Here is a 23,988-nt window from a genome sequence, read left to right as displayed (position 1 = left end):
TATACAATGATTTGTGAAGATTTTATTTTTATACGATACAATTTAAAAATTAGTTGAAATCAGGGGCAGATATTTGACCATACCGCACATAGTCCTTTGTGTGGAAGCATCCTAATGTAGTGCTGATTGAATTTTGTTCCATTCATGATATCTGGTGTTTGGTGGGGCCACAAGGGGAGGGGGGGGGGGACTCAAATTGTTACATGTGAAGATATAGAGAAATCTTTAAAAATCTTTTGGAAAAGATTTTTAAAGAACATGCTGAAATTGTTGTGAAAGCAGAGTTTGTGCAGATTAAAGCTTGATCAAACTATGAATCCCAGGTCTTTTCGATGGCTGTTAGTGAAACCCCAGTGGTTTTGATAGTAGTTGTTTACATACAAAGATCTACTTTTTATAGGAGGAATAATGATGAAAATATATTTATTACAACCAATGTAATATGTAATTAAATGAATTTTCTAAAGGTAAAGTTCACCTCTTTTTTGTTTCCTTATACTGAATCAGAGGACACCTTCCTCAATATGCATGCTTGAAATGTAAATATCAGTAGTGCTTACTGCATGTACATATAGTAAATGTAATCCTGCTGTTGATATGTATTTTACATTGTTGTGGAAGGGTCATGTGAAAATGATTAAAGCTGTCAATGTGACATATCTTTTCGTCTGAACAAATCCTAATAATTCTGAATAAATAAGTTATTTGTACAAACAAATAGCAAATTGTCCCATCAAATCCTTACTTGTCAGAACAAACAACGTATTCGTCAAACCAAAATGATTATATGTCTGATGCATTTTTTAAGCAATGCACACATTTTATATGATTTTTAAAATGTGTTTTTCATATATCTTTACAAATGTGTATTTATAAAATTGTATTTTGAATTTGCAGTTAATACATATTTGGTATAATCAGGTTAAATTTTACCAACTAAAAATATTTGTACCATAAACAATGTTTAAGAACTTGTTGTTTCTCAGATCATATTATTTATTATCTTATATTTACTGAGCTTTCCAAACCAGTTTTAAATATACACTGCTCAAACGGACTGGGGGGTATATTGTTTTACCATTGTGTGCCTGTCTGTCCATTGGTAGTAAATATTCATCGCATATGCTTGAAATGTAAACACTTTCTTTGTGAAAGCATGCCATGTGGTGGGATTTAATTTTGCACCAACTGGATGTCAATTTCCTGTTAAAGGTCAACTTACCTTATTTTGTATATCCACATCAGAGCAGGGGTATCACTAGGTAGCATTGGCTCACTGACATTTTGTTATTACTGTTATTAATGCAATTGTATGCTTTTTTAAGGGAAATGAACTCCATATTATAGCTGGTCCAGCTTATGCCATTTTATGTTTAGGAAGACAAGTTTAGGAACTCATGTTTGTGACCTGAAAGCTATACTAATTTTTCATGCAATTAAGTTGCTAAAATGAGTGAAATTTTACAAAATTTGGTCTTGGTTGAAATCGGAGACATCTCTACATTTTTCTGAGTATATTTAAAATGGATAATTTACTGCTCAGAAAGAAGGATAAATCTAATGACATCTTTGATTGAAATTCCTACTATTTTAAATCTTTATGTATAAATTGTTTCAAGCTTGGATTTTTTAAAGTCTTTAAATGTCTGCACAATTCAGATCATGCTTGGAATACACAACAGCGTTTCTTCCTTGATTTGCTCTCTGAATCACATACTTTGTCATTCTTTGGGTATTTTTCAGCATCTAAATCTTGTAATGTATATTCTATGAGATTTTATTCAAATGATGATTCTACTCAGATTATGGATCATACTACACAGAGATCAATGTTTGATAACAAAAAAAATATTTTTAATTTTTAGAAGGAAAAGCTACATATCATTGAATCATTGCTCATTGTTATATATTGTATATATCATTAAATTTGTTGATATTTGTATAAAAAATTAATTCATGAATGTAATAAATGTAAATCTAATAAAATTATCAGAAACATATGACTTTTTTAGCTCACCTGTTCAAGCACTTCTAGGGGATTTCAAGGGGATTCAAAGTTGTGAAAATTAAGGATCATGCCCTTTGTCAAGGGGAGATAATCAGGGGTAATCATGACCCACGGGGGTAGGGTGGGGCCACAATGGGGGGAGGTCAAATTTTCACATAGGAATATATATTGAACAAATCTTTTAAAATCTTCTTTTCAGAAACTAATAAGCAAGGAAAGCTGGTTAAGAGTTTGATAAAGGTTTATATCCCATATATATTGACAATTGTTTAGGATCTTTTTGAGAACTACAATACTCAACATGTGATATGAATATAAAATCACCCTGTTAGAAAGGACTGATGATTATAAGCATAACAATATCCAGGGGGAAAATAAATTTTATTTTTACAGGATCTACATGTTTTATTGTACATTGTCCAGATAGTTTGTACTAAGCTGATTTTATCATGCCTATTGTTCCTCAGGTGAGCGATGTGGCCCATGGGCCTATTGTTTAGGTCACTCTGGTGACCTTTACAATTGATCTCTGTCCATTGTCATGTTGTACATAGTGCGTTAAAGCTGACATGAATTCATAAAAGCATTTGGTCGCCATATTAGTTTCGATCGCTCCTCTTCTGCCACTGGGGAATATATACCGGTTGAGAAAGTTACGGTCGGTTGCTTTCCGATCGAGGCATTCACGTTGCACGGACTTCTAAATGCATGAACTACACATTGAAGTAAAATGTAGTAATAAAGAATAAAGAAAACAACAATCAATGAAATACAAATATATTTATTCTTTGAAAGGATGTCCAAGGTATCCGTATTATTTTTGCACAGACAGTGCTGCCTTACTTCGCATGCACATCGAACACGTGTGTCGTTCATAAAGAGTGCATAACGTCTGCATCTTCTTGAAAACCCCGGCGACACTACATCCAACACAGTAAATAAATCCAAGAAAGTAACAACGTTTCCATCCGTTCCTACAAAAACTCCTCGTTTATAAAATCCATGCGATAATTGACATTGCTCGATCTGCAACAGTGTGTGGTTTGCGCATGTTCGATGTTATAACATACACAGGGAAACGGTCTACAATTATCGAGGAATTTTTGAAGTATCTGCGCCTGGATTTTCAGTCTGTCTTGTTTCGTCGTTTATTGATTATATCTAGCCAGTGAAGTGGTTGTCATATTATTTTTGTTCAAAACGCGTTTTTACAAGTCTTTTCGTCCAAGGTAACGTGTTCGGGTGTATGCAATTCCTGAATGCGTTGAAGCAAGACGAGGGCTCTCGGCCTTATATAGGGGGTGTGTAGCGATGAGCAGAACAATAGAAATCGACAACTAATATGGCCGTAGTCGGAGATAGAGGGAAATAATGCGTATTAATGAATTCATGTCAGCTTTAACAATTTTACATTTTAAATTTCTCATGAAAAGAACAAGGCCAATTATTATCAGTTTTGGTGTGAATCGTCAGGAATCTAAATTGAAATTCATGGCTCTACCACCCTCGGGGCGTCAACAGCTGGGCCTCATTGATGGAAAAAGAAAATGTTTTTCAAAAAGTTAAAATTTCAAAATCTTCATTTTTACTCCCATACACATCTGTAAAAAAAAAAAACTAATTGCATGGAAGTCCTCTACCGAAAGTGTGAAATTCAATGCTCCTGGGTTAGAGGTTAATACCCCAGGGTACAGCTAATGGCCATAGAGTAAAGTATTAGTATGTCGGTAGCTTTCACTTTGACGCTGTTCGGTTTTTAATGGTAGCGTTGGCGATTTGGCTGCTCTCAGCAAAGCCTGGCTAAAAATCACGACAAATTTTAATAATTGTTGCAATCAAACAGTTTATAATGTTTACATTAGATTCGTGACACTTTTTAACGCAAATAGCGACACATGATACTGTATGTTCATTAATGATTAAAACATAACTTGTCCTTAATTAAAATAATTATGATAGTTTTAACAGTGATACAATGTATTGCAGAAGTAGAGTTGTTGCAATAGGTACATTTAGAAATATATCTTACATTGTTTAAGATGTATTATATATCATTAACTGATATATACAAGAACGCGAATCAAGCATCGAAAGAACAACAACAATGAGAGGCCATGAAATCAAATTCTATGACATTTATAGGTGAATGTTGAAATCATCATAATATCATAAAAATGAAGAAACTTTATTCGTTGGGTTTTTTTAAGGGGTGTGCCAAAAAAAGCATAGCAATCGCAAAAAAAAGTTTGGTATGCATCAGCACCGAAGGTCTGATTCCAACTGACTATATTTTACAATTCAGATTTATATATAATGAACAACGGAATAACACAATGAAAGATTAACAAAATAAGTACTGATGTGAGGAAATCAATTATCAAACAGCTATTGATCGAGTAAAGCATACCATTTTAGCAGCATGTTCATAAAAGGATTAATAATATGCATGACATAATCGCATGCAAAATAAAAATATAGGTAGTTAATATTTCATCTTTAATACAGTTAGAAGAATTATTAAAAATGTCGGCAGCCTATTACTATTATTATTGGGCATTTTAAAGTATGAAAATTTACCGTCTTAGCTGCGTCTATGCTAATTCTTGAATGTTTTCTCTTTAGACGCCGCTAGGACGGACAAGTTTCACGATGGCGAACAGACAACAAACAACATACAGTCGTTCAGGGAACAAACAAATATTAAATGCAAAAAACATGACACTACAAATAAACCTATTTCAATATTAATTCAGTATTAAAAATTATAGAAAATGAATCGGCGACCTAATACAATTATTATCATGCATTTTAAAAGATAAACAATTATCGTCTTAACGGCGTCTAAAGTATGTAAGATACCCGTATAGGCTCCAGATCTTTGGTTTAACGTTTTTTCGAATAAACACAGTTAACTCTATTTTTTGTAATAGTTTCCAAAGGGACAATTTTGGAACTGATGTGTTATGTCCGGACACTGATTACACTGTAACAAGCTTTTTAGTTTAACAGAATAGCCAAGTAGTAACTTACACGATCACGGCGCCCATTCCGATATTACAAGATTCATTTTTTACTGATACTCAGAGCAAATCTATTCTTATTGGAGTTTTGTATTTTGGTAATCACCTTTATTAGTTTTGTCCTTTGAATGAATATACTTCACACGATAATGTCATAAGTTTTGCATAAACACCAACGACGTGGGATACTTGTTTCCAGGAATCAGATCATGTATGTGTGACATAATCGCATGCGAAGACAATTTTTGGGCAGTTAATGTTCTATTTTGAATACAGTATTAAGAATCATAAAAATGTCGACAGCCTAGTATAGTTATTATTGGCCATTTTAAAGTATGAAAATTTACCGTCTTAGCGGCCTCTAAAGTATGAAAACTAGCAGTATTAGCGCCGGTTTTTGGCTGAGCGTTTATTGTTAAGAAACCAGTTGATAATTTTAATTAACTATTTTTATGTAAGGGTTTCCAAGTGATCAAGTTTTGAATTGATATGTAATATACGGACACTAGTAGATCTGTAACAAGCTCTTTGAATGAAGAAATGAGTTATGTGAATCTGTACATGTACTCAACGCCTGTTACGCAATATCCAATTTCAAGGTTACTCATATACTTGAATCAAATGAAGTCCCATGGGAATTTTACATTTTTTTCACACATTTATCAAACTCTGACGATTCGGAAATTATTTTTATTTCCAGGAATCGGATGATATATATACGTTATATAATTGCATGGATATTAACATTTTAGGCAGAAATCATTTCATCTGTAGTACAGTTAAAAGAATTATTAAAAATGTCAACAGCCTATTACTATTATTATTGGGCATTTTAAAGTATGAAAATTTACCGTCTTAGCGGCGTCTATAGTATGAAAAGTCCCAGTATTAGCGCCGATGGTCGGTCCAACGTTTATTGTTAAAAGCCAGTTGATGATTCAAATAGATTAACTTTTTTAATGTAAGAGTTTCCAAATGATCAAGTTTCGAATTGATAGGTAATGTCCGCACACTAATATTACCGTAAACATCTCTATTATTAAACAAACATATTATGCGAATACGTACATATACAAGGCGGATATTCCGACATCGGATATTTCCTGGCTACTCCGCTACACATTCTGGAATCTTTTCTCTTTAGACGCGGTTAGGACGGACAGGTTTCACGATTGCGAGCAGACAACAAACAACATGACAATCGGCGAAATAAACATGGATGTTGCATGTAGATTTCAACAAATTGACACTTATTCTTGATGAAAATTGTGTAAGCAATTTGGTGTGTCATGGCATCGTGACGTGTTTGTTGTGACTAAAAATCTAGTATTTGCCTTGTACATGTTTGAACATTCAGAATTCCATAAACATGGTCAGTAGAGGGTTAGGATGTATACAGTCGTTCAGGGAACAAACAAATATTTAATGCAAAAACATGACACTACAAATGAACCTATTTCAATATTTATTCAGTATAAAGAATTATAGAAAAAGAATCGGCGACCTAATACAATTATTATAATGCATTTTAAAAGATGAACAATTATCGTCTTAACGGCGTCTAAAGTATGTAAGATACCCGTATAGGCTCCAGATCTTTGGTTTAACGTTTATTCGAATAAACACAGTTAACTCTATTTTTTGTAATAGTTTCCAAAGGGTCAATTTTGGAACTGATGTGTTATGTCCGGACACTGATTACACTGTAACAAGCTCTTTAGTTTAACAGAATAGCCAAGTAGTAACGTACACGATCACGGCGCCCATTCCGATATTACAAGATTCATTTTTCCTGATACTCAAAGCAAATCCATTTTTTATGGAGTTTTGTATTTTGGTAATCACCTTTATCAGTTTTGTCCTTTGAATGAATATACTCCACACGATAATGTCATAAGTTTTGCATAAACACCAACGACTTGGGATACTTGTTTCCAGGAATCAGATCATGTATGTGTGACATAATCGCATGCGAAGACAATATTTGGGCAGTAAATGTTCTATTTTGAATACAGTATTAAGAATCATAAAAATGTCGACAGCCTAGTATAGTTATTATTGGCCATTTTAAAGTATGAATATTTACCGTCTTAGCGGCCTCTAAAGTATGAAAACTAGCAGTATTAGCGCCGGTTTTTGGCTGAGCGTTTATTGTTAAGAAACCAGTTGATAATTTTAATTAACTATTTTTATGTAAGGGTTTCCAAGTGATCAAGTTTTGAATTGATATGTAATATACGGACACTAGTAGATCTGTAACAAGCTCTTTGAATGAAGAAATGAGTTATGTGAATCTGTACATGTACTCAACGCCTGTTACGCAATCGCCAATTTCAAGGTTACTCATATACTTGAATCAAATGAAGTCCCATGGGAATTTTACATATTTTTCACAAATATATCAAACTCTGACTCTGACGATTCGGAAATTATTTTTATTTCCAGGAATCGGATGATATATGCGTTACATAATTGCATGGATATTAACATTTTAGGCAGATTACATTTCATCTGTAGTACAGTTAAAAGAATTATTAAAAATGTCAACAGCCTATTACTATTATTATTGGGCATTTTAAAGTATGAAAATGTACCGTCTTAGCGGCGTCTATAGTATGAAAAGTCCCAGGATTAGCGCCGATGTTCGGTCCAACGTTTATTGTTAAAAGCCAGTTGATGATTCAAATAGATTAACTTTTTTAATGTAAGAGTTTCCAAATGATCAAGTTTCGAATTAATAGGTAATGTCCGCATACTAGTATTACCGTAAACATCTCTATTATTAAACAGACATATTATGTAAATACGTACATATACAAGGTGGCTATTCCGATATCGGATATTTCCAGGCTACTCCGGTGCTAATTCTCGAATGTTTTCTTTTTAGACGCGGTTAGGACGGACAAGTTTCATGATGGCGAACATACAACAAACAACATGACAATCGGCGAAATAAACATGGATGTTGCATGAAGATTTCAGCAAACTGACACTTATTCTTGATGAAAATTGTGTAAGCAATTTGGTGTGTCATGGCATCGTGACGTGTTTGTTGTGACTAAAAATCTAGTATTTGCCTTGTACATGTTTGAACATTCAGAATTCAATAAACATGGTCAATAGAGGGTTAGGATTCATTTTTACTGATACTCAAAGCAAATCTATTCTTATTGGAGTTTTGTATTTTGGTAATCACCTTTATCAGTTTTGTCCTTTGAATGAATATACTTCACACGATAATGTCATAAGTTTTGCATAAACACCAACGACGTGGGATACTTGTTTCCAGGAATCAGATCATGTATGTGTGACATAATCGCATGCGAAGACAATATTCGGGCAGTTTATGTTCTATTTTGAATACAGTATTAAGAATCATAAAAATGTCGACAGCCTAGTATAATTATTATTGACCATTTCAAAGTATGAAAATTTACCGTCTTAGCGGCCTCTAAAGTATGAAAACTCCCAGTATTAGCGCCGGTTTTTGACTGAGCGTTTATTGTTAAGAAACCAATTGATAATTTTAATTAACTATTTTTATGTAAGGGTTTCCAACTGATCAAGTTTTGAATTGATATGTAATATACGGACAGTAGTAGATCTGTAACAAGCTCTTTGAATGAACAAATAAGTTATGTGAATCTGTACATGTACTCAACGCCTGTTACGCAATATCCAATTTCAAGGTTACTCATATACTTGAATCAAATGAAGTCCCATGGGAATTTTACATTTTTTTCACACATTTATCAAACTCTGACTCTGACGATTCGGAAATTATTTTTATTTCCAGGAATCGGATGATATATACGTTATATAGTTGCATGGATATTAACATTTTAGGCAGATTACATTTCATCTGTAGTACAGTTAAAAGAATTATTAAAAATGTCAACAGCCTATTACTATTATTATTGGGCATTTTAAAGTATGAAAATGTACCGTCTTAGCGGCGTCTATAGTATGAAAAGTCCCAGGATTAGCGCCGATGTTCGGTCCAACGTTTATTGTTAAAAGCCAGTTGATGATTCAAATAGATTAACTTTTTTAATGTAAGAGTTTCCAAATGATCAAGTTTCGAATTAATAGGTAATGTCCGCGTACTAGTATTACCGTAAACATCTCTATTATTAAACAGACATAATATGTAAATACGTACATATACAAGGTGGCTATTCCGATATCGGATATTTCCAGGCTACTCCGGTGCTAATTCTGGAATGTTTTCTTTTTAGACGCGGTTAGGACGGACAAGTTTCATGATGGCGAACATACAACAAACAACATGACAATCGGCGAAATAAACATGGATGTTGCATGAAGATTTCAGCAAACTGACACTTATTCTTGATGAAAATTGTGTAAGCAATTTGGTGTGTCATGGCATCGTGACGTGTTTGTTGTGACTAAAAATCTAGTATTTGCCTTGTACATGTTTGAACATTCAGAATTCAATAAAGATGGTCAATAGAGGGTTGGGATTCATTTTTACTGATACTCAAAGCAAATCTATTCTTATTGGAGTTTTGTATTTTGGTAATCACCTTTATCAGTTTTGTCCTTTGAATGAATATACTTCACACGATAATGTCATAAGTTTTGCATAAACACCAACGACGTGGGATACTTGTTTCCAGGAATCAGATCATGTATGTGTGACATAATCGCATGCGAAGGCAATATTTGGGCAGTTTATGTTCTATTTTGAATACAGTATTAAGAATCATAAAAATGTGGACAGCCTAGTATAATTATTATTGACCATTTCAAAGTATGAAAATGTACCGTCTTAGCGGCCTCTAAAGTATGAAAACTCCCAGTATTAGCGCCGGTTTTTGGCTGAGCGTTTATTGTTAAGAAACCAGTTGATAATTTTAATTAACTATTTTTATGTAAGGGTTTCCAACTGATCAAGTTTTGAATTGATATGTAATATACGGACAGTAGTAGATCTGTAACAAGCTCTTTGAATGAACAAATAAGTTATGTGAATCTGTACATGTACTCAACGCCTGTTACGCAATATCCAATTTCAAGGTTACTCATATACTTGAATCAAATGAAGTCCCATGGGAATTTTACATTTTTTTCACACATTTATCAAACTCTGACTCTGACGATTCGGAAATTATTTTTATTTCCAGGAATCGGATGATATATACGTTATATAATTGCATGGATATTAACATTTTAGGCAGAAATCATTTCATCTGTAGTACAGTTAAAAGAATTATTAAAAATGTCAACAGCCTATTACTATTATTATTGGGCATTTTAAAGAATGAAAATTTACCGTCTTAGCGGCGTCTATAGTATGAAAAGTCCCAGTATTAGCGCCGATGGTCGGTCCAACGTTTATTGTTAAAAGCCAGTTGATGATTCAAATAGATTAACTTTTTTAATGTAAGAGTTTCCAAATGATCAAGTTTCGAATTGATAGGTAATGTCCGCACACTAATATTACCGTAAACATCTCTATTATTAAACAAACATATTATGCGAATACGTACATATACAAGGCGGATATTTCGACATCGGATATTTCCTGGCTACTCCGCTACACATTCTGGAATGTTTTCTCTTTAGACGCGGTTAGGACGGACAGGTTTCACGATTGCGAACAAGACAACAAACAACATGACAATCGGCGAAATAGACATGGATGTTGCATGTAGATTTCAACAAATTGACACTTATTCTTTATGAAAATTGTGTAAGCAATTTGGTGTGTCATGGCATCGTGACGTGTTTGTTGTGACTAAAAATCTAGTATTTGCCTTGTACATGTTTGAACATTCAGAATTCCATAAACATGGTCAGTAGAGGGTTAGGATGTATACAGTCGTTCAGGGAACAAACAAATATTTAATGCAAAAAACATGACACTACAAATGAACCTATTTCAATATTTATTCAGTATAAAGAATTATAGAAAAAGAATCGGCGACCTAATACAATTATTATAATGCATTTTAAAAGATGAACAATTATCGTCTTAACGTCGTCTAAAGTATGTAAGATACCCGTATAGGCTCCAGATCTTTGGTTTAACGTTTAATCGAATAAACACAGTTAACTCTATTTTTTGTAATAGTTTCCAAAGGGTCAATTTTGGAACTGATGTGTTATGTCCGGACACTGATTACACTGTAACAAGCTCTTTAGTTTAACAGAATAGCCAAGTAGTAACGTACACGATCACGGCGCCCATTCCGATATTACAAGATTCATTTTTCCTGATACTCAAAGCAAATCCATTTTTTATGGAGTTTTGTATTTTGGTAATCACCTTTATCAGTTTTGTCCTTTGAATGAATATACTCCACACGATAATGTCATAAGTTTTGCATAAACACCAACGACTTGGGATACTTGTTTCCAGGAATCAGATCATGTATGTGTGACATAATCGTATGCGAAGACAATATTTGGGCAGTTAATGTTCTATTTTGAATACAGTATTAAGAATCATAAAAATGTCGACAGCCTAGTATAGTTATTATTGGCCATTTTAAAGTATGAAAATTTACCGTCTTAGCGGCCTCTAAAGTATGAAAACTAGCAGTATTAGCGCCGGTTTTTGGCTGAGCGTTTATTGTTAAGAAACCAGTTGATAATTTTAATTAACTATTTTTATGTAAGGGTTTCCAAGTGATCAAGTTTTGAATTGATATGTAATATACGGACACTAGTAGATCTGTAACAAGCTCTTTGAATGAAGAAATGAGTTATGTGAATCTGTACATGTACTCAACGCCTGTTACGCAATATCCAATTTCAAGGTTACTCATATACTTGAATCAAATGAAGTCCCATGGGAATTTTACATATTTTTCACAAATATATCAAACTCTGACTCTGACGATTCGGAAATTATTTTTATTTCCAGGAATCGGATGATATATGCGTTACATAATTGCATGGATATTAACATTTTAGGCAGATTACATTTCATCTGTAGTACAGTTAAAAGAATTATTAAAAATGTCAACAGCCTATTACTATTATTATTGGGCATTTTAAAGTATGAAAATTTACCGTCTTAGCGGCGTCTATAGTATGAAAAGTCCCAGGATTAGCGCCGATGTTCGGTCCAACGTTTATTGTTAAAAGCCAGTTGATGATTCAAATAGATTAACTTTTTTAATGTAAGAGTTTCCAAATGATCAAGTTTCGAATTAATAGGTAATGTCCGCATACTAGTACATGTATTACCGTAAACATCTCTATTATTAAACAGACATATTATGTAAATACGTACATATACAAGGTGGCTATTCCGATATCGGATATTTCCAGGCTACTCCGGTGCTAATTCTGGAATGTTTTCTTTTTAGACGCGGTTAGGACGGACAAGTTTCATGATGGCGAACATACAACAAACAACATGACAATCGGCGAAATAAACATGGATGTTGCATGAAGATTTCAGCAAACTGACACTTATTCTTGATGAAAATTGTGTAAGCAATTTGGTGTGTCATGGCATCGTGACGTGTTTGTTGTGACTAAAAATCTAGTATTTGCCTTGTACATGTTTGAACATTCAGAATTCAATAAACATGGTCAATAGAGGGTTAGGATTCATTTTTACTGATACTCAAAGCAAATCTATTCTTATTGGAGTTTTGTATTTTGGTAATCACCTTTATCAGTTTTGTCCTTTGAATGAATATACTTCACACGATAATGTCATAAGTTTTGCATAAACACCAACGATGTGGGATACTTGTTTCCAGGAATCAGATCATGTATGTGTGACATAATCGCATGCTAAGACAATATTTGGGCAGTTTATGTTCTATTTTGAATACAGTATTAAGAATCATAAAAATGTGGACAGCCTAGTATAATTATTATTGACCATTTCAAAGTATGAAAATTTACCGTTTTAGCGGCCTCTAAAGTATGAAAACTCCCAGTATTAGCGCCGGTTTTTGACTGAGCGTTTATTGTTAAGAAACCAGTTGATAATTTTAATTAACTATTTTTATGTAAGGGTTTCCAAGTGATCAAGTTTTGAATTGATATGTAATATACGGACAGTAGTAGATCTGTAACAAGCTCTTTGAATGAACAAATAAGTTATGTGAATCTGTACATGTACTCAACGCCTGTTACGCAATATCCAATTTCAAGGTTACTCATATACTTGAATCAAATGAAGTCCCATGGGAATTTTACATTTTTTTCACACATTTATCAAACTCTGACTCTGACGATTCGGAAATTATTTTTATTTCCAGGAATCGGATGATATATACGTTTTATAATTGCATGGATATTAACATTTTAGGCAGAAATCATTTCATCTGTAGTACAGTTAAAAGAATTATTAAAAATGTCAACAGCCTATTACTATTATTATTGGGCATTTTAAAGAATGAAAATTTACCGTCTTAGCGGCGTCTATAGTATGAAAAGTCCCAGTATTAGCGCCGATGGTCGGTCCAACGTTTATTGTTAAAAGCCAGTTGATGATTCAAATAGATTAACTTTTTTAATGTAAGAGTTTCCAAATGATCAAGTTTCGAATTGATAGGTAATGTCCGCACACTAATATTACCGTAAACATCTCTATCATTAAACAAACATATTATGCGAATACGTACATATACAAGGCGGATATTCCGACATCGGATATTTCCTGGCTACTCCGCTACACATTCTGGAATGTTTTCTCTTTAGACGCGGTTAGGACGGACAGGTTTCACGATTGCGAACAAGACAACAAACAACATGACAATCGGCGAAATAAACATGGATGTTGCATGAAGATTTCAGCAAACTGACACTTATTCTTGATGAAAATTGTGTAAGCAATTTGGTGTGTCATGGCATCGTGACGTGTTTGTTGTGACTAAAAATCTAGTATTTGCCTTGTACATGTTTGAACATTCAGAATTCCATAAACATGGTCAGTAGAGGGTTAGGATGTATACAGTCGTTCAGGGAACAAACAAATATTTAATGCAAAAAACATGACACTACAAATGAACCTATTTCAATATTTATTCAGTATAAAGAATTATAGAAAAAGAATCGGCGACCTAATACAATTATTATAATGCATTTTAAAAGATGAACAATTATCGTCTTAACGGCGTCTAAAGTATGTAAGATACCCGTATAGGCTCCAGATCTTTGGTTTAACGTTTATTCGAATAAACACAGTTAACTCTATTTTTTGTAATAGTTTCCAAAGGGTCAATTTTGGAACTGATGTGTTATGTCCGGACACTGATTACACTGTAACAAGCTCTTTAGTTTAACAGAATAGCCAAGTAGTAACGTACACGATCACGGCGCCCATTCCGATATTACAAGATTCATTTTTCCTGATACTCAAAGCAAATCCATTTTTTATGGAGTTTTGCATTTTGGTAATCACCTTTATCAGTTTTGTCCTTTGAATGAATATACTCCACACGATAATGTCATAAGTTTTGCATAAACACCAACGACTTGGGATACTTGTTTCCAGGAATCAGATCATGTATGTGTGACATAATCGCATGCGAAGACAATATTTGGGCAGTTAATATTCTATTTTGAATACAGTATTAAGAATCATAAAAATGTCGACAGCCTAGTATAGTTATTATTGGCCATTTTAAAGTATGAAAATTTACCGTCTTAGTGGCCTCTAAAGTATGAAAACTAGCAGTATTAGCGCCGGTTTTTGGCTGAGCGTTTATTGTTAAGAAACCAGTTGATAATTTTAATTAACTATTTTTATGTAAGGGTTTCCAAGTGATCAAGTTTTGAATTGATATGTAATATACGGACACTAGTAGATCTGTAACAAGCTCTTTGAATGAAGAAATGAGTTATGTGAATCTGTACATGTACTCAACGCCTGTTACGCAATCGCCAATTTCAAGGTTACTCATATACTTGAATCAAATGAAGTCCCATGGGAATTTTACATATTTTTCACAAATATATCAAACTCTGACTCTGACGATTCGGAAATTATTTTTATTTCCAGGAATCGGATGATATATGCGTTACATAATTGCATGGATATTAACATTTTAGGCAGATTACATTTCATCTGTAGTACAGTTAAAAGAATTATTAAAAATGTCAACAGCCTATTACTATTATTATTGGGCATTTTAAAGTATGAAAATGTACCGTCTTAGCGGCGTCTATAGTATGAAAAGTCCCAGGATTAGCGCCGATGTTCGGTCCAACGTTTATTGTTAAAAGCCAGTTGATGATTCAAATAGATTAACTTTTTTAATGTAAGAGTTTCCAAATGATCAAGTTTCGAATTAATAGGTAATGTCCGCATACTAGTATTACCGAAAACATCTCTATTATTAAACAGACATATTATGTAAATACGTACATATACAAGGTGGCTATTCCGATATCGGATATTTCCAGGCTACTCCGGTGCTAATTCTGGAATGTTTTCTTTTTAGACGCGGTTAGGACGGACAAGTTTCATGATGGCGAACATACAACAAACAACATGACAATCGGCGAAATAAACATGGATGTTGCATGAAGATTTCAGCAAACTGACACTTATTCTTGATGAAAATTGTGTAAGCAATTTGGTGTGTCATGGCATCGTGACGTGTTTGTTGTGACTAAAAATCTAGTATTTGCCTTGTACATGTTTGAACATTCAGAATTCAATAAAGATGGTCAATAGAGGGTTAGGATTCATTTTTACTGATACTCAAAGCAAATCTATTCTTATTGGAGTTTTGTATTTTGGTAATCACCTTTATCAGTTTTGTCCTTTGAATGAATATACTTCACACGATAATGTCATAAGTTTTGCATAAACACCAACGACGTGGGATACTTGTTTCCAGGAATCAGATCATGTATGTGTGACATAATCGTATGCGAAGACAATATTTGGGCAGTTAATGTTCTATTTTGAATACAGTATTAAGAATCATAAAAATGTCGACAGCCTAGTATAGTTATTATTGGCCATTTTAAAGTATGAAAATTTACCGTCTTAGCGGCCTCTAAAGTATGAAAACTAGCAGTATTAGCGCCGGTTTTTGGCTGAGCGTTTATTGTTAAGAAACCAGTTGATAATTTTAATTAACTATTTTTATGTAAGGGTTTCCAAGTGATCAAGTTTTGAATTGATATGTAATATACGGACACTAGTAGATCTGTAACAAGCTCTTTGAATGAAGAAATGAGTTATGTGAATCTGTACATGTACTCAACGCCTGTTACGCAATCGCCAATTTCAAGGTTACTCATATACTTGAATCAAATGAAGTCCCATGGGAATTTTACATATTTTTCACAAATATATCAAACTCTGACTCTGACGATTCGGAAATTATTTTTATTTCCAGGAATCGGATGATATATGCGTTACATAATTGCATGGATATTAACATTTTAGGCAGATTACATTTCATCTGTAGTACAGTTAAAAGAATTATTAAAAATGTCAACAGCCTATTACTATTATTATTGGGCATTTTAAAGTATGAAAATTTACCGTCTTAGCGGCGTCTATAGTATGAAAAGTCCCAGGATTAGCGCCGATGTTCGGTCCAACGTTTATTGTTAAAAGCCAGTTGATGATTCAAATAGATTAACTTTTTTAATGTAAGAGTTTCCAAATGATCAAGTTTCGAATTAATAGGTAATGTCCGCATACTAGTACATGTATTACCGTAAACATCTCTATTATTAAACAGACATATTATGTAAATACGTACATATACAAGGTGGCTATTCCGATATCGGATATTTCCAGGCTACTCCGGTGCTAATTCTGGAATGTTTTCTTTTTAGACGCGGTTAGGACGGACAAGTTTCATGATGGCGAACATACAACAAACAACATGACAATCGGCGAAATAAACATGGATGTTGCATGAAGATTTCAGCAAACTGACACTTATTCTTGATGAAAATTGTGTAAGCAATTTGGTGTGTCATGGCATCGTGACGTGTTTGTTGTGACTAAAAATCTAGTATTTGCCTTGTACATGTTTGAACATTCAGAATTCAATAAAGATGGTCAATAGAGGGTTAGGATTCATTTTTACTGATACTCAAAGCAAATCTATTCTTATTGGAGTTTTGTATTTTGGTAATCACCTTTATCAGTTTTGTCCTTTGAATGAATATACTTCACACGATAATGTCATAAGTTTTGCATAAACACCAACGATGTGGGATACTTGTTTCCAGGAATCAGATCATGTATGTGTGACATAATCGCATGCTAAGACAATATTTGGGCAGTTTATGTTCTATTTTGAATACAGTATTAAGAATCATAAAAATGTCGACAGCCTAGTATAATTATTATTGACCATTTCAAAGTATGAAAATTTACCGTTTTAGCGGCCTCTAAAGTATGAAAACTCCCAGTATTAGCGCCGGTTTTTGACTGAGCGTTTATTGTTAAGAAACCAGTTGATAATTTTAATTAACTATTTTTATGTAAGGGTTTCCAAGTGATCAAGTTTTGAATTGATATGTAATATACGGACAGTAGTAGATCTGTAACAAGCTCTTTGAATGAACAAATAAGTTATGTGAATCTGTACATGTACTCAACGCCTGTTACGCAATATCCAATTTCAAGGTTACTCATATACTTGAATCAAATGAAGTCCCATGGGAATTTTACATTTTTTTCACACATTTATCAAACTCTGACTCTGACGATTCGGAAATTATTTTTATTTCCAGGAATCGGATGATATATACGTTTTATAATTGCATGGATATTAACATTTTAGGCAGAAATCATTTCATCTGTAGTACAGTTAAAAGAATTATTAAAAATGTCAACAGCCTATTACTATTATTATTGGGCATTTTAAAGTATGAAAATTTACCGTCTTAGCGGCGTCTATAGTATGAAAAGTCCCAGTATTAGCGCCGATGGTCGGTCCAACGTTTATTGTTAAAAGCCAGTTGATGATTCAAATAGATTAACTTTTTTAATGTAAGAGTTTCCAAATGATCAAGTTTCGAATTGATAGGTAATGTCCGCACACTAATATTACCGTAAACATCTCTATTATTAAACAAACATATTATGCGAATACGTACATATACAAGGCGGATATTCCGACATCGGATATTTCCTGGCTACTCCGCTACACATTCTGGAATGTTTTCTCTTTAGACGCGGTTAGGACGGACAGGTTTCACGATTGCGAACAAGACAACAAACAACATGACAATCGGCGAAATAAACATGGATGTTGCATGAAGATTTCAGCAAACTGACACTTATTCTTGATGAAAATTGTGTAAGCAATTTGGTGTGTCATGGCATCGTGACGTGTTTGTTGTGACTAAAAATCTAGTATTTGCCTTGTACATGTTTGAACATTCAGAATTCCATAAACATGGTCAGTAGAGGGTTAGGATGTATACAGTCGTTCAGGGAACAAACAAATATTTAATGCAAAAAACATGACACTACAAATGAACCTATTTCAATATTTATTCAGTATAAAGAATTATAGAAAAAGAATCGGCGACCTAATACAATTATTATAATGCATTTTAAAAGATGAACAATTATCGTCTTAACGGCGTCTAAAGTATGTAAGATACCCGTATAGGCTCCAGATCTTTGGTTTAACGTTTATTCGAATAAACACAGTTAACTCTATTTTTTGTAATAGTTTCCAAAGGGTCAATTTTGGAACTGATGTGTTATGTCCGGACACTGATTACACTGTAACAAGCTCTTTAGTTTAACAGAATAGCCAAGTAGTAACGTACACGATCACGGCGCCCATTCCGATATTACAAGATTCATTTTTCCTGATACTCAAAGCAAATCCATTTTTTATGGAGTTTTGTATTTTGGTAATCACCTTTATCAGTTTTGTCCTTTGAATGAATATACTCCACACGATAATGTCATAAGTTTTGCATAAACACCAACGACTTGGGATACTTGTTTCCAGGAATCAGATCATGTATGTGTGACATAATCGCATGCGAAGACAATATTTGGGCAGTTAATATTCTATTTTGAATACAGTATTAAGAATCATAAAAATGTCGACAGCCTAGTATAGTTATTATTGGCCATTTTAAAGTATGAAAATTTACCGTCTTAGTGGCCTCTAAAGTATGAAAACTAGCAGTATTAGCGCCGGTTTTTGGCTGAGCGTTTATTGTTAAGAAACCAGTTGATAATTTTAATTAACTATTTTTATGTAAGGGTTTCCAAGTGATCAAGTTTTGAATTGATATGTAATATACGGACACTAGTAGATCTGTAACAAGCTCTTTGAATGAAGAAATGAGTTATGTGAATCTGTACATGTACTCAACGCCTGTTACGCAATCGCCAATTTCAAGGTTACTCATATACTTGAATCAAATGAAGTCCCATGGGAATTTTACATATTTTTCACAAATATATCAAACTCTGACTCTGACGATTCGGAAATTATTTTTATTTCCAGGAATCGGATGATATATGCGTTACATAATTGCATGGATATTAACATTTTAGGCAGATTACATTTCATCTGTAGTACAGTTAAAAGAATTATTAAAAATGTCAACAGCCTATTACTATTATTATTGGGCATTTTAAAGTATGAAAATGTACCGTCTTAGCGGCGTCTATAGTATGAAAAGTCCCAGGATTAGCGCCGATGTTCGGTCCAACGTTTATTGTTAAAAGCCAGTTGATGATTCAAATAGATTAACTTTTTTAATGTAAGAGTTTCCAAATGATCAAGTTTCGAATTAATAGGTAATGTCCGCATACTAGTATTACCGAAAACATCTCTATTATTAAACAGACATATTATGTAAATACGTACATATACAAGGTGGCTATTCCGATATCGGATATTTCCAGGCTACTCCGGTGCTAATTCTGGAATGTTTTCTTTTTAGACGCGGTTAGGACGGACAAGTTTCATGATGGCGAACATACAACAAACAACATGACAATCGGCGAAATAAACATGGATGTTGCATGAAGATTTCAGCAAACTGACACTTATTCTTGATGAAAATTGTGTAAGCAATTTGGTGTGTCATGGCATCGTGACGTGTTTGTTGTGACTAAAAATCTAGTATTTGCCTTGTACATGTTTGAACATTCAGAATTCAATAAAGATGGTCAATAGAGGGTTAGGATTCATTTTTACTGATACTCAAAGCAAATCTATTCTTATTGGAGTTTTGTATTTTGGTAATCACCTTTATCAGTTTTGTCCTTTGAATGAATATACTTCACACGATAATGTCATAAGTTTTGCATAAACACCAACGACGTGGGATACTTGTTTCCAGGAATCAGATCATGTATGTGTGACATAATCGTATGCGAAGACAATATTTGGGCAGTTAATATTCTATTTTGAATACAGTATTAAGAATCATAAAAATGTCGACAGCCTAGTATAGTTATTATTGGCCATTTTAAAGTATGAAAATTTACCGTCTTAGCGGCCTCTAAAGTATGAAAACTAGCAGTATTAGCGCCGGTTTTTGGCTGAGCGTTTATTGTTAAGAAACCAGTTGATAATTTTAATTAACTATTTTTATGTAAGGGTTTCCAAGTGATCAAGTTTTGAATTGATATGTAATATACGGACACTAGTAGATCTGTAACAAGCTCTTTGAATGAAGAAATGAGTTATGTGAATCTGTACATGTACTCAACGCCTGTTACGCAATCGCCAATTTCAAAGTTACTCATATACTTGAATCAAATGAAGTCCCATGGGAATTTTACATATTTTTCACAAATATATCAAACTCTGACTCTGACGATTCGGAATTTATTTTTATTTCCAGGAATCGGATGATATATGCGTTACATAATCGCATGGATATTAACATTTTAGGCAGATTACATTTCATCTGTAGTACAGTTAAAAGAATTATTAAAAATGTCAACAGCCTATTACTATTGTTATTGGGCATTTTAAAGTATGACAATTTACCGTCTTAGCGGCGTCTATAGTATGAAAAGTCCCAGTATTAGCGCCGATGTTCGGTCCAACGTTTATTGTTAAAAGCCAGTTGATGATTCAAATAGATTAACTTTTTTAATGTAAGAGTTTCCAAATGATCAAGTTTCGAATTGACAGGTAATGTCCGCATACTAATATTACCGTAAACATCTCTATTATTAAAAAAACATATTATGCGAATACGTACATATACAAGGTGGCTATTCCGACATCGGATATTTCCAGGCTTCTCCGCTGTTAATTCTGGAATGTTTTCTCTTTAGACGCGGTTAGGACGGACAAGTTTCATGATGGCGAACAGACAACAAACAACATGACAATCGGCGATATAAACATGGATGTTGCATGTAGATTTCAGCAAATTGACACTTATTCTTGATGAAAATTGTGTAAGCAATTTGGTGTGTCATGGCATCGTGACGTGTTTGTTGTGACTAAAAATCTAGCATTTGCCTTGTACATGTTTGAACATTCAGAATTCCATAAACATGGTCAATAAAGGGTTGGGATTCATTTTTAATGATACTCAAAGCAAATCTATTCTTATTGGAGTTTTGTATTTTGGTAATCACCTTTATCAGTTTTGTCCTTTGAGTGAATTTACTTCACACGATGTCATAAGTTTTGCATAAACACCAACGACGTGGGATACTTGTTTCAAGGAATCAGATCATGTATGTGTGACATAATCGCATGCGAAGACAATATTTGGGCAGTTTATGTTCTATTTTGATTACAGTATTAAGAATTATAAAAATGTCGACAACCTAGTATAATTATTATTGGCCATTTTAAAGTATGAAAATTTACCGTCTTAGCGGCCTCTAAAGTATGAAAACTCCCAGTATTAGCGCCGGTTTTTGGCTGAGCGTTTATTGTTAAGAAACCAGTTGATAATTTTAATTTACGATTTTAATGTAAGGGTTTCCAAGTGATCAAGTTTTGAGTTGATATGTAATATACAGACACTAGTAGATTTGTAACAAGCTCTTTGAATGAAGAAATGAGTTATGTGAATCTGTACATGTACTCAACGCCTGTTACGCAATCGCCAATTTCAAGGTTACTCATATACTTGAATCAAATGAAGTCCCATGGGAATTTTACATTTTTTTCACACATTTATCAAACTCTGACTCTGACGATTCGGAATTTATTTTTATTTCCAGGAATCGGATGATATATGCGTTACATAATCGCATGGATATTAACATTTTAGGCAGATTACATTTCATCTGTAGTACAGCTAAAAGAAATATTAAAAATGTCAACAGCCTATTACTATTATTTTTTACTGATATGTAGTACAGTTAAAAGAATTATTAAAAATGTCAACAGCCTATTACTATTATTATTGGGCATTTTAAAGTATGAAAATTTACCGTCTTAGCGGCGTCTATAGTATGAAAAGTCCCAGTATTAGCGCCGATGGTCGGTCCAACGTTTATTGTTAAAAGCCAGTTGATGATTCAAATAGATTAACTTTTTTAATGTAAGAGTTTCCAAATGATCAAGTTTCGAATTGATAGGTAATGTCCGCATACTAATATTACCATAAACATCTCTATTATTAAACAAACATATTATGCGAATACGTACATATACAAGGCGGCTATTCCGACATCGGATATTTCCAGGCTACTCCGGTGCTAATTCTGGAATGTTTTCTTTTTAGACGCCGCTAGGACGGACAAGTTTCATGATGGCGAACAGACAACAAACAACATGACAATCGGCGAAATAAACATGGATATTGCATGTAGATTTCAGCAAATTGACACTTATTCTTGAAGAAAATTGTGTAAGCAATTTGGTGTGTCATGGCATCGTGACGTGTTTGTTGTGACTAAAAATCTAGTATTTGCCTTGTACATGTTTGAACATTCAGAATTCCATAAACATGGTCAATAGAAGGTTAGGATGTATACAGTCGTTCAGGGAACAAACACATATTTAATGCAAAAAACATGACACTACAAATGAACCTACTTCAATATTTATTCAGTATAAAGAATTATAGAAAAAGAATCGGCGACCTAATACAATTATTATAATGCATTTTAAAAGATGAACAAATATCGTCTTAACGGCGTCTAAAGTATGTAAGATACCCGTATAGGCTCCAGATCTTTGGTTTAACGTTTATTCGAATAAACACAGTTAACTCTATTTTTTGTAATAGTTTCCAAAGGGTCAATTTTGGAACTGATGTGTTATGTCCGGACACTGATTACTCTGTAATAAGCTCTTTAGTTTAACAGAATAGCCAAGTAGTAACGTACACGATCACGGCGCCCATTCCGATATTACAAGATTCATTTTTCCTGATACTCAAAGCAAATCTATTTTTTATAAAGTTTTGTATTTTGGTAATCACCTTTATCAGTTTTGTCCTTTGAATGAATATACTCCACACGATAATGTCATAAGTTTTGCATAAACACCAACGACTTGGGATACTTGTTTCCAGGAATCAGATCATGTATGTGTGACATAATCGCATGCGAAGACAATATTTGGGCAGTTAATGTTCTATTTTGAATACAGTATTAAGAATTATAAAAATGTCGACAAACTAGTATAATTATTATTGGCCATTTTAAAGTATGAAAATTTACCGTCTTAGCGGCGTCTAAAGTATGAAAACTCCCAGTATTAGCGCCGGTGTTTGGCTGAGCGTTTATTGTTAAGAAACCAGTTGATAATTTTAATTTACGATTTTAATGTAAGGGTTTCCAAGTGATCAAGTTTTGAGTTGATATGTAATATACGGACACTAGTAGATCTGTAACAAGCTCTTTGAATGAAGAAATGAATTATGTGAATCTGTACATGTACTCAACGCCTGTTACGCAATCGCCAATTTCAAGGTTACTCATATACTTGAATCAAATGAAGTCCCATGGGAATTTTACATTTTTTTACACATTTATCAAACTCTGACTCTGACGATTCGGAATTTATTTTTATTTCCAGGAATCGG

At 33.5% G+C, this 23,988-nt stretch overlaps 2 protein-coding genes across 2 annotated transcripts in view; one reads left to right on the top strand and one right to left on the bottom strand.

The window, feature by feature from the left end:
* The window catches only part of LOC128171262 (uncharacterized), a 60,224-nt gene extending 52,072 nt beyond the window's left edge, over window positions 1-8,152 (top strand). The window contains exon 5 of the mRNA XM_052837019.1: window positions 7,916-8,152. Coding sequence (XP_052692979.1) covers window positions 7,916-7,969 — 54 coding nt within the window. The 3' untranslated portion in view covers window positions 7,970-8,152. The remainder of the gene's footprint in view (window positions 1-7,915) is intronic.
* The window catches only part of LOC128173862 (transient receptor potential cation channel subfamily M member 2-like), a 409,575-nt gene that overhangs the window by 261,776 nt on the left and 123,811 nt on the right, over window positions 1-23,988 (bottom strand). The window lies entirely within an intron of this gene.

This window comes from Crassostrea angulata, chromosome 2 (assembly GCF_025612915.1).
Source record: "Crassostrea angulata isolate pt1a10 chromosome 2, ASM2561291v2, whole genome shotgun sequence".
NCBI lineage: Eukaryota > Metazoa > Mollusca > Bivalvia > Ostreida > Ostreidae > Magallana > Magallana angulata.
Note: the sequence above shows the minus strand (reverse complement) of the source record. Positions and strands in the feature narration are given on the sequence as shown.